At 47.8% G+C, this 12500-nt stretch overlaps 1 protein-coding gene across 1 annotated transcript in view; it reads right to left on the reverse strand.

Annotated features, from left to right (window-relative positions):
- Window positions 1-9569: 9569 nt before the first annotated feature.
- il17rd (interleukin 17 receptor D) overlaps window positions 9570-12500 on the reverse strand; it is a gene marked incomplete at both ends in the record, with an annotated part of 66546 nt that continues 63615 nt past the window's right edge. The window contains 2 exons of the mRNA XM_080545835.1: window positions 9570-9620; window positions 10238-10300. Coding sequence (XP_080401961.1) covers window positions 9570-9620; window positions 10238-10300 — 114 coding nt within the window. The remainder of the gene's footprint in view (window positions 9621-10237; window positions 10301-12500) is intronic.

Consider the following 12500-nt stretch of genomic DNA (forward strand, 5'->3'; position numbering starts at 1 on the left):
TGTGTGTGTGTCTGTGTGTGTGTGTGCGTGTGTGTGTGTGTGCGTGTGTGTGCGTGCGTGCATGTGTGTGTTCATTAGACTATATTGTATACACCCCCGGACACCCTTTCATCAGCTCTGTTATCGTTGTGCCTCAGTGAGTGTGTGTGTGTGTGTGTGTGTGTGTGTGTGCATCAGTCAGTGCAGCTGTATTGTCCTGTATGTAGCCGCCTGTAGTGGTCACGTTCACTCTCTCATTAACATGCCTTCAGCTGTTTACACACAAGGCGAGGCTGGTGGAGGTAGAAATCGGAGGACGGGCTCATTGTAATGTATGGAACAGAATGAGATGAATGGTATCATACAAGCTAAGTCTGCTTTCACAGTTTCCACTGAACATCTGCATACTGCAGTGTATAGACCAGTTGATGTGTGAGCTTGTGGACAGGGACTTCCTGGTATACACACCTTTTCTGTTCACACACACACACACATGTGCACATGCACGCACGCACACAGGCACACATACACACACACACACACACATACACACACACACACACACGCCCAAGCCTGTCCATCAGATGTCAACCAGACATTCAGCGTTATGCAACCAGACATCCTCCAGGCCTCAGTGGTGGACGACACTCAGCATGTTACGCAACCAGAGGACGTGTCACCAGTGGAGGTGGTCGTCATCGGAGACCAGATATTCCAGGACCAAGTCAATACTCTCCAATGAAAAAAACAACGTGAATCTGTATTTTCTTCCCTTTGAAAAACGATGCAAGGACAGAGCACATGTGGCTTTTGTTGAAACTTGAAAGTGTTTTGATTGACACAGAGGGCGAGCAACTTCTACGCCCTCCTCCCATATGATGCAGGTACAGTATTTCTGTATGGTCCATCTAAAGCAGTGGTTCTCAAACCTCTCCTCTGGGACCACCAGCCGTTCCACATATTTGATCTGTTCCACCACCAGCACACCTGATTCAACCAATCAAGTGCAAAGCAATTATGGTTTGTACTTGATTAGTTGAATCAGGTGTGCTGGTGGTGGAACAGATCAAATATGCGGAACGGCTGGTGGTCCCCGAGGAGAGGTTTGAGAACCACTGATCTAAAGGACAGAGAAAGAGCAACGCAGCTCTTTGATGTGAAACAGTTCTCCAGAGTTCTCCACACTTAGCAGCGTTTCAAAGCTGTTACAAACACCGCAGAAGACCTCCTCTTCGTCACCGCTGAGTGGAAGTCTGCGTGCGTTTCGTAAACCGATCTCTAAACTATTCCCATTTCTCTTCATCTTTAATTTTCTCAACACTGATGAGAAATTATAGAGCGGCAGACCATCTGGAGTGGGTTGGTAATCATTCTGCCCACTGTTCAGCCGTAATAACAGCCCAGAATGTCTCTCATTTTGGACAGCCACAAAGGTCTGTTGAAAATAGTTGCTCTGACAATCTCAGAGGAGGAAATTCTTGGAAATTAGAATCAGGATGAGGGAGAAAACTAGGTGGTAACTCAGAGAGGGTATGTCATCAGACTAACGGGATTTAAATGTTACATCTCATCCCCTTCCTTAGTTATATTTGTCCGTGTTTCGTGTTTTTTATCCATTGTTTTCAGTTTTTTGGGGTTTTATTCACATTGTTCTTCTTGTTTCTGTAACTTCGCGCCCTGCCCTCGTGTGTTTCCCTGTGTGGTTGTCCACCCCGCCCCAGATTGTTTTCACCTGTCCATCATCATTTCCTGTGTGTTTAGTCTGTGTGTTCTTTTCTCTTGTTGCCAGTTCGTCTTTGTCCTTTGTGCCAAGCTTACCAGGAATCCTTCCAAGTGCTTTTGTATTCCCGGATTTTTGATCATTGCTTGTTTTCCCTGACATTCCCAGTTGCCATCTCCCTTACGGATTATATGCCTGCCTTCTGATTGGCTTCCTGTGTACCGAACCCTGCTTTGCCAAATTGACTACATACCTGTGTACCTTTATTTGGAATTAAAGACTACTCGGGCCTTTGAAAATGTCTAAGTGAGGAACCTTTAACCCTCTAGATCTTTAACCTTTAACCTCTCAACGCCATAGCGCCCATTTTTTTCTTTTTTTACCTGCCCCGTGGACGACCGTAGTGAGACATACTGTAGCCGGCTAGCTAGCTAACGTTTCCCTCTGGACCATTGATAGCCATCTGATAGTGTGGGTTTATAACACATTGTGAACATATTCTAATATGAAATAAAGTTTAGCCTACCATCTTTAAAAGTAAATGAATTTATGATTGACATTTATCCTTAGATTTTGATTTATTCACCATTATACCACAGACCTTCAGAGAAATAGAATCATTGAAGGCAAAACGCCAGCAAACTGCAGGTATGTTCCAGAATTCTATTGGGGCTAGAGGGTTAAAACACATTGTTTTTTAAATCATGCAGACTATAAATCAAATTATTGAGCGATCAAATTGTGCATTCTGACATTTATCTGTCTTGCAACACTGCTCCTATTTTATTTCTAACATTTCTCCGATTCATAAACACTGTTCTGGTTTTGAAGAGGGGAGAAGAGTGGAAATGGAGGAATGTGGAATGTAGGTCATGATCAAACATTGGCTATGCCGAGGGTGTCATTCACAACCAGGACTGGAGAAGCAGGGGCTGTTACCGAGAGAGAGAGAGACACAGAGAGAGGGGGATGGAGAGAGAGATGGAGGGAGGGAGAGAGAGAGATGGAGAGATGGAGGGAGGGAGGGAGAGAGAGAGATGGAGAGAGGGAGGGAGGGAGGGAGAGAGAGAGATGGAGAGAGGGAGGGAGGGATGGAGAGAGGGAGATGGAGAGAGAGAGAGAGAGAGAGGGAGAGAGAGAGAGAGAGATGGAGGAATGAACAAAGGCATGAAGAAGAAGAAGAATCTCTTTGGAGTGTAAATAGGTGGAGGGCAGCACCAGCCAGGGGTTGGCAGGTCGGTGGGCCTCAGTTCCGGCCTTCAAAGGCTGGCAGAGAACAACCTGGGTTAACAGGCCCCGGTTCTGGATCTGGGTCAGACCCAGGCAGGGGGGGGGCAGGGGGTCTGGGTATAGGGGGGGCAGACCACTGGCTCGGAAACTCTGTTTGAAAGCAAAGTTTGGAGTTGTTTACTCCTTTCATCTCAGCGTACAAAAATAAAAAATTAAAGCGTTTGTGAGAGCTGTGTCTCAAACGCAGAGCTGCGGCGCACCACTGAGCTAAGGGGGGGGAAGGGGGCGGGGGGGGAATCCACAGTTATTTCTCCAAAACAGAACTGATTCAAACCGGGCACAGAGATGGATGCGTGTGTGGGTATTGAGTGGTTTTAGAGTCCTTAGACTCCAACCAGTGTTTGACAAGCTGCCTATTGGGGAAGATAAGCCAGACGGCAAATGGAAACCTGTCTCCTGGAGGTACACAGTCTACCTCAGCTTACAGGGTGTCTAAATAGCACAGAGAGGGGGGTGGGGAGGGGGGGAGAGTGAGCAAGCGAGAGCGAGAGAGAGAGAGAGAGAGAGAGAGAGAGAGAGAGAACTCAACCACTATAAACACAGAGATGTCACTAAGGAATGGAGTCCATTTAGAGAGGAGGTTATTTGGGAGTAAAAATGGTGTGTTGATGACAGAAGGTCCGCCATCACTGTGGTCTGTCTGGTCAGGCCCGGTCTGAGAGACACCCTGGTGTGGTGCACACACACACACACACACACACACACACACACACACCCCTCCTGCTGGAACAGGCCTCTACAGTATTTACATTAAGGAGAAATGTCTGTTCCCCTCAGGGCCGATGAGCAACACAGCCGAGAATCCCTCCCCCCCTCCCCCCTCCACCAATCCACCCCTCCACCAATCCACCCCTCCATCCTCCACCAATCCACCCCCTCCACCATCCCACCAATCCACCCTCCTCTCCTCCACCCTCCTCCCCTCCATCCTCCTCGCACACTAGGCCAGGAATGCAGCCCTGCTCGGCTGTTTATAACCCACAATTTCACAACCCCCCCCACACATCACACACACACACACACACACACACATACAAACACACACACTCACACAGGAACATGTACACACGCACACCACACCCAGGTGGCCTCACCTAACCCATGTTTGACCCACTCACACCTGGTTGCCAGCTCATAAGTCTTGCAGCCAGGTCCGCCCTCCCCCCATCTCCACCCCTTCCCCCCATCTCCACCCCTCCACCCCCCTCTTCCCCCCATCTCCACCCCTCCACCCCCATCTCCACCGCAGTAGCGTGGCACTAGGCCAAACACATCTCAACATGCCTCCATCGCTCTGCTGGGAAGACAACCTCCTAGGCACAGATCTAGGATCAGCTCCCCCACTCCCCCAAACCCTGACCTTGACTTTGAGGGGCGAGAATGCAAAACTAGCCTGGGGTCAGCACTTAAGGGGCAGCTTCATGACAGCTTTACCCAACTGCTGCATCCACCACTACCTCTAACAAGGCTCTCTCTCTCTCTCTACCCCTTCACCAGGGCACTGTCTCAATAGTCTAATGTGACATCCTCTCCTCTCCTCTCCTATCCCCTCCCCTCCTCTCCCCTCCCCACCTCTCCTCTCCACTACTCTCCCTCCTCTCCTCTACTCTCCACTCGTCTCCCTCCTCTCTTCCCCTCCCCTCCTCTCCTCTCCCCTCCTTTCCTCTCCTCTCCCCTCCCCCCCCCTCCTCTCCCCTCCCCTCCCCTCCTCTCCTCTCCCCTCCCCCCCCCCTCCTCTCCCCTCCCCTCCTCTCCTCTCCTCTCCTGTCCCCTCTTCTCCTTCAAGGGAAGGAAGGCACTCTAGACTATTGAGACGCACCCCAGGAAACCTTCTCGTGTTCCACTGACAAAAACCCTGGAAAGAAAAGGACCCCCCCATCCCCCTACTACAGAGTATAGTGTGTATGTAAACATTATGTAAACAGGAAAGGGGCCTAACTAACAACAGCTTCCTCTAGGACTATTGATCATCTCGTCGACGCATCAACAGATTATCTACATGATCAGATACCTTCTATGAACAAATGATATCGGCTATGAACACATAACATCTGCTATGAACAAATGATATCTGAAATGAACAAATGATATCGACTATGAATCAACGCACAGCCCACCCTAGAGGACGTGATATTATGTGTGTGTCACTTTCTTAGTCAAATGTATTGATTGTAAGTCGCTTCGGAATAAGGCGTCTGCTAAATGCCATAAATGTAAATGTAAATGTGTGTGTGTGTGTGTGTGTGTGCATTGTTAGTAAAAACAGTGTGTCAGTCTTATTTATGTGATGCTAACTCATGTCCCGCTTCCCCCCCCCCCCCGCCCCGCATTCTATTCTCTGACTGAGGAACACAGGAAGTACTGCACGACCTCTGACCCCTACCTGTACAGAAATAGACCCCCGCTGTGACTAACAGGCCACCCCTTTAACAACAGTGATTGATCACCTCTCTAGGCTATTCTGGCGGGTAGGGAGGGGGGGGGGGGGGGGGGCGGTGTCGGAGAGTGGTGTCGTCTTTTCTCACATATCGCCATGAAAAAACGTCCCCATAGCCCATAGCACAGCCAATGACAGAAAAGCCGCTAAAGTAGCCACTTGTCTGACACCATGCTAGGATAAAGACGTACTTAAAACTGTCAGCCCAACGCTAAACCCTTCAATTACTGTTGTCATCGTCTCAACAGGATATTAGAAATTAATGAACGTGTTCGGTGCATATTTAACAAGAGGATTTGGACACGTTCAGTGAATAATCCGCTTTAGTCTTGTTGCTGTGTTTATTGAGGTTATGGACTCGGTGCCCTGACACTCTGTGACCTTACAGGGAGATATCAAATATAGCTGCCAGTGTCATTCATATGTTGGTCCTGTAATCCAGTAATCCAGAGTCCTGCTGGATTAGAGGAGATTAAATGACAAAAAAATAAATAAAAGATTTTCAGATTTGCCACAGATGACTTCTCAGCACATGGGTCAAATTGACCAAAACATACAGTATATTTGGTGATAAACCACATCATTTCCCAAATAAATAAACCACACAATCTTTGTTTCATCTGAACTGGTGTGTGTGTGTGTGTGTGTGTGTGTGCGTGCAGGGGGGGGGGGGGTTCCTGGGGGGTTCCAGGATACAGATGAATCTTAGTCCTAGACTTTAATCACACTTTCAAATGCTCAGACACCCTGAACCTCACACACACCCTGCACCTCAGACACCCTGAAGGCTTCAGAACACACATCTCGAACCACACGTCTGTTAATCAGTGGCTCACAACACGACGAGGAGAGACACCAGACGCCTCGAACGGAGTGAGGAATAGTGTTTGATACTATTTCGTCCTTCCATTCTACACATTACAATGAGCCCGACGTCCTCCGATTTCTACCTCCACCAGCCTCCCCTGGACCAGAGGCCTATCTCACACATCTGCTCTGTAGACACAGTAGGTTACCAGACACCCTCTTGGTAGATGTTGTGAGTGTGATGTGGAGCAACAACGTTGATAGCGATCAACACCATAGCCTGCAGCCTCTACCTCTCTCACCCTCTCTCTCTCCCTCCCTCTCTCTCTCTCTCTCTCTCTCTCTCTCTATTCTCTCCCTCTTTCTCTCTCTCCCCCCGGTCCTGTCGATATCAGCCAACCATTGTGCGGGCACGCCAGTCACACACAGCTGCAGCACACGCCAAGGGGGCACGTGTCCTGTCTCGCCCTGGCACTGCACTCTGTGGAGGGAGAGACGCACACACACACACACACACACACACACACACACACACACACACACACACACGTATACACACACACACACACACACACACTCATAAACACACACACACAAATAAACACGCACACACACAGACATAAACACATTACACAAACACACGCACACACACACACACAAACACACTACACACACACACACACACACACACACACACACGCCCTGGTACTGGCCTGAGGCTGATTCTGGGATAAGACTGCTAGATTAGAAAGCCGTAGACCTTAATTACTATTGTTCCCACAGCAGGCCAGTGTGTTTTTAATACTGTGTGTTGGTAAGCAAAAACTTTCTATTCAAACAAGGTCAACTTTCCTTCCACAGAAGCTATGTAAACATCTCCATCTACAATAAACTAGACTAGATGTAAACTAGACTGTTTGTCGACCATACTTACTATTTATAGCTTTAAGTGACACACAGTCCAAGTTGTACTGTCTCTAAAAAAGACTAATATCTGCTGAAAAACATATTAGTCCGTGGGGGAAAGTATTTTTACATCTGTCTGAACAGAACATAGCTGTACATGAGTCATTCCAGTTCGTTTGGGAGGAGCACTGTCGTGAAACAATTGCCGCTGGCATCACAATGCACCGCAATTAGCCCACCTCACCCTCCCTCTATGACCAAGTCATCCCCACCCTCCTCTCCCCCACCGCCTATGACCAAGTCATCCCCACCCTCCTCTCCCCCACCCCCTATGACCAAGTCATCCCCACCCTCCTCTCCCCCACCCCCTATGACAAAGTCATCCCCACCCTCCTCTCCACCAAGATCCTCATTCTATTTCTAGGACCAAGCCTTCTCCACCCACACCCATGCCCTAGTCACTCCAAGGACCTGACCATTACCGGCATACACCCCCGCCCAGGACACTAAGAGCATCTAGAACCATCCTAGCCCTTCCTGACTGACTGGCTGGCTGGCTGGCTGGCTGGCTGGATGGAGGATGACTGGTTGGCTGGCTGACTCTCCACGCACACGCTACACTATAAACCAGGAGTTTAAGTAGCAAAATGCCTGGAAGCAGATTCCAGACGTTTGGTGTTCGGACATGCTGAGTGTTCGCTTGGAAAACAGACAGACAAGTTCAAGGCATATAATTTATCACTCAGGGAAGGCCCTTTCCTGACCCCACCCCCCGCCCCCCCCGACGACTATTGTTCTGTGTAGAAGAAGACTTCTCCAGGCCCGGTTCAAGTTGTTTTTATGCAATTTTATGAATCTGTTCAGGTTACAAACTGTCAGGTTTAGAATTGTGTCAGATAGGGAAGGGGCTTATTACACGAACTGCTGCACTTTGATATTCAATAGGGGGAGAGAGACATGTACTATCTGTTCATGAGAGGATAACACCAGAGCATGTGAGGCCAAGTCTGAGGTAAAAAAACTAAACAAAAGCGAGGTTAGAAGGAGGTCAGAGAGGAACACAACAGATCTGTGTGTGAGGAAAGTTAAAAATACAACAGAGATATATCGCTCACTCACATATTCTGCAGCTATATGCTGCAGCTTCCCCTGTGTACAGGAAGACATCTTAGAGGTTTAGGAAGGGCTGACATCTTCTAGAGAGATATAAGGAGACTATAAGCTTAGAGAGAGAGATAGCCTACAGTAACATCTAGCCCAGGTTAGACTGACGTTGTCCAGCTCTCCTGCCCCTGTGCCTGGGTCTGGTCCAGGGGAGACTGTTGCAGGTAAGAATGGGAGAACGGGCTCATTGTAAAGGCATGGATTGGTATGAGGGATGGTATCAAACATGAGGAATGGTATGAATAGTGTGTGTTTGATAGGGTTCCTCATTCCATTCAATGTCTTACGATTAGCCTGTCCTCTGATTTCTGCCTCCACCAGCCTCCCCTGGGGGGTCATTTATGAAAAAAAGGCACACGCCAAACTTTGGGATTAATCAAAAACCAACATGGCATGAAAATGTACAGTCCTCCACACATACTCTGACCCATGTACACACGTAAACTGCAGAGATGAGCAACTGCGACTTCGATTGGCAGAAAGACGAAACTCGAGAAATGCTTTGAAAATGGTACCATTGAAATATGACCTCTAACGTATTAATCTCGTACGTACGCAACATCAGTTCTACGCAAAGTTTTATAAATGACCCCTCTGGTCTGGTCTAGGGGAGTTACCCTGCCGACTAGGTCATATCACCCTGATCAGCACCCTGGTCCATCCCTCAGTCTGTTGTTTTGTGTGCGTCAGTATCTCTCCTCCCCTCCCTCCCTCCTTCCCTCGAGTTCGTTTTTCTTGTTTTTGACAACAACAACCGCCAACCTCTCCTTCCCCTTCCCCAGAGCCCCACAGAGATCCAGGTCCAGGGAGTGTGTGTGTGTACACTGGACACTTTATTAAGAACTAATAGGGAGGCTATAGTAGGACTTCTATTTATGTTATTATGTTCTCCGCTTTTGAGGTATTATTTCTAGATGACAGATTTATTTTTGTCAGAATACATTTACTACAATTAAAGGTTTGATGTTTCTATATTTGTTCAGTGTGACATTAAGCTAATTCACCAAAAGGTAAAGGACAAAAAAAGGTAAAACCCCTTTTTACTCATCTTTACCGGGGGGGGGGGGGGCAATACATGTGGAGGGAACTGTATATATATATAAGCCGCAGGCCGCCAGAGAGTACATCAACATCAACAAACATCAACAAAGCCTACACAGTACAGTAGGAGCCTGCAGCATTGACGGGTCCATCGCTTCACAATAGGGACATTACCCAGGACCAACCACTAAGAATTGTGGTTGAGAGAATGTTTCTAATAATACCTCAGTTCTTCCATGTGCTTCCATGTTCACTAGAGATCCCTACCGTCTCAGACTGAACAGGAACACCGTACAGGGAACGGGTTGACCTTTACACAAACACAGGGGCTGTGACTGTCTCCTCTGACCTTTACACAAACACAGGGGCTGTGACTGTCTCCTCATCAAGTGCCTTTGTGAACCCTTCCTGAACTCTCTGAAGGGAGAGAGCTCTCCCTTGACAAGCACCAGTTTAGGCAGGGAGTGGACAGAAATGTATTTTTACCTCTAGGGACCATCATCTTTCATAGATAACAGCCACGTGAGCAGATACAATCAGGAAGGAAGACGTGAAGGTTAATAAAGACCAGAGATGGGGGATGACGTGTGTGTGTGTGTGTGTGCCATGTGTGTGTGTGCCATGTGTGCCGTGTGTGCCGTGTGTGTGTGCCGTGTGTGCCGTGTGTGTGTGCCGTGGGTGTGCCGTGCGTGTGTGCCGTGTGTGCGTGTGTGTGCTGTGTGTGTGCCGTGTGTGCGTGCCGTGTGTGTGTGTGTGTGTGTGTGCTCACGTACATGTGTGTCTGTGTGTGTGCCGTGTGTGCGTGCCGTGTGTGTGTGTGTGTGTGTGTGCTCACGTACATGTGTGTCTGTGTGTGTCTGTGTGTTGTGTGTGTGTGTGTGATCTCTACTTACATTGATGTCCAGGCTGCAGAGACTGAGCGAATCAACATCCCGCCTCCTCTGCTTCCTCTTCTTCTGCAGAGACACAAACACACACAGTAGATGAGTTTAGATTAGACACATACACACATAGTAGATGAGTTTAGAGACACAAACACACACAGTAGATGAGTTTAGAGGGACATACACACACAGTAGATGAGTTTAGAGCAGTTCCACCACCAGCACACATCCTAATTGATTTGTACGTGATTAGTTGAATCAGGTGTGCTGGTGGTGGAACAGATCAAATATGTGGAGCGGCTGGGGTTCGATGAGGAGAGGGTTGAGATTGAGAACCACTGGTTTAAAGGGACATACACAGGGTGCGTTCGTAAATACGCTCTGGATATCTGCTCCGCTCAGAGCGCTCTGGTTTCAACTGAAATCAGTTCATTTCCGAGTGGTCAGAGAGAGTCCGACACTCTCAAGCGTATTTATGAACACACCCACAGTAGATGAGTTTAGAGGGACAGAGACACAGTAGATGAGTTTAGAGGGACAGAGACACAGTAGATGGGTTTAGGAGGACAGACAGACACACTGTTATCCAGACAACATGTGTGAGGAAGAAAGCAATCAACACAACACATACAACAGTGCAGTGACCTGAACAGAAACACAGATAATCCCACAGATTATCCCAGAAAGGATACGTTACACAGATAATCCCAGATAATTTCAGTAACAATGTGTTACACAGGTTATGTACTGGTTGTCTGCTCTGTGTGTTACCTCAAGAGACCTGCAACAACAGCTCAACCATGACGCCACAACAGGGGCTGGTGGAGGTAGAAATCGGAGGACGGGTTCATTGTAACGCATGGAACGGAATGAGGAATGGAATCAAACACACCACATCCTCTGATTTCTACCTCCACCATTGTTCATCCTCCCCACGATTGAATCATTGCTCATTTAAAAAAACAAAAAAACAAGCGTCGCCTCAGTAGTTATGGTTCCTGCCAAGTACATGATTTAAGCGTAGTGTCAGAGGAAACTCGACAAACATCTGATAGGGATCGTTTATAATGCTCCGTTTATGAGTGTGGATATCAATGAGATATGAGGTTCAAGGACATCAAGAAATCAGGTAAAATGAGCCAACTAGTGGTGTGTTTAATGTGTTTGGCTCTTCCCCCAGCAAGCCTGTTAAGTACATTAAGTACACCCTGTAGTCCCGTTAACCTAAATTAATACCCTCCACTGTGTTCCCCTCATGTTTTATTGGGTTGCACTGAATACTATACAATATCTACTGTTTGTGTTGTTACACTTTATTTGCTATGACAACAGGCATTGTATTGTCTTACATACTGTACACTGTACCATTGTTACTGTGTTATCGTTGTTGTCCTGTAACAGTTTATTCACCATGGCAACAGGCATTCCCACGGAAAGCTAGTGACCCGGGGAGGCTGGCGGAGGTAGGAATCGGAAGACAGGTTCATTGTGATGCATGGGACGGAAAGAGGTATGGTATCTAACACCATGTGTCAAGCATTGCAAGGAGCATGTGTTTGATACCATTCCTCATTACAGTGAGGCCGTCCTACGATGTCTACCTGCACCAGCCTCCCCTGCTAGTGAGGATGTGGTGAGGTCAGACAGAGGAGAGGAACAATGGTAACAATGTGAAGTACGGAGAGGTGTGTGTGTGTGTGTGTGTGTGTGTGTGTGTGTGTGTGTGTGTGTGTGTGTGTGTGTGTGTGTGTGTGTGGATGGGTGCATTACAGGGACTGACACTTCAGAGACATCCAATACGCCACATTCTGTTAAAGAATCGCATCCATACATTCTTCTTTGATCTCTTGGTTTTAAATGAGTCTGAGGTTTTAAGTGAGTCAGCGGTTTGAAATGAATCAGAGGTTTGAAATGAATCAGAAGTTTGAAATGAATCAGAAGCTTTAAATGAATCAGGTCAGGTCAGGTCAGGGACAAACAATAGTTGAGTAAGTCTAGTTTGGAAACCAGTCATAACCTCACTTAGTGAAAGTCCCAGGGGAGGCTGGTGGAGGTAGAAATTGAAGGACGGGCTCAATGCATTACAACAAGCCTGTCCTTTGATTTCTACCTCCCCCAGCCTCCCCCAGCCTCCCCCAGCCCCCCCCCCCCAGCCTCCCCCAGCCTCCCCGGGGTGACACTACTGTATATGGAGCGTGAAGTGATTAACGTCAAACAGATTAACATCTCTGTTATTTTGACAGACAGTTGACTCAACAACCTATCAGGAACC

The sequence above is a fragment of the Nansenia antarctica genome (genome assembly GCF_963989245.1).
Source record: "Nansenia antarctica genome assembly, chromosome: 15".
In the NCBI taxonomy this organism is placed as follows: domain Eukaryota; kingdom Metazoa; phylum Chordata; class Actinopteri; order Argentiniformes; family Microstomatidae; genus Nansenia; species Nansenia antarctica.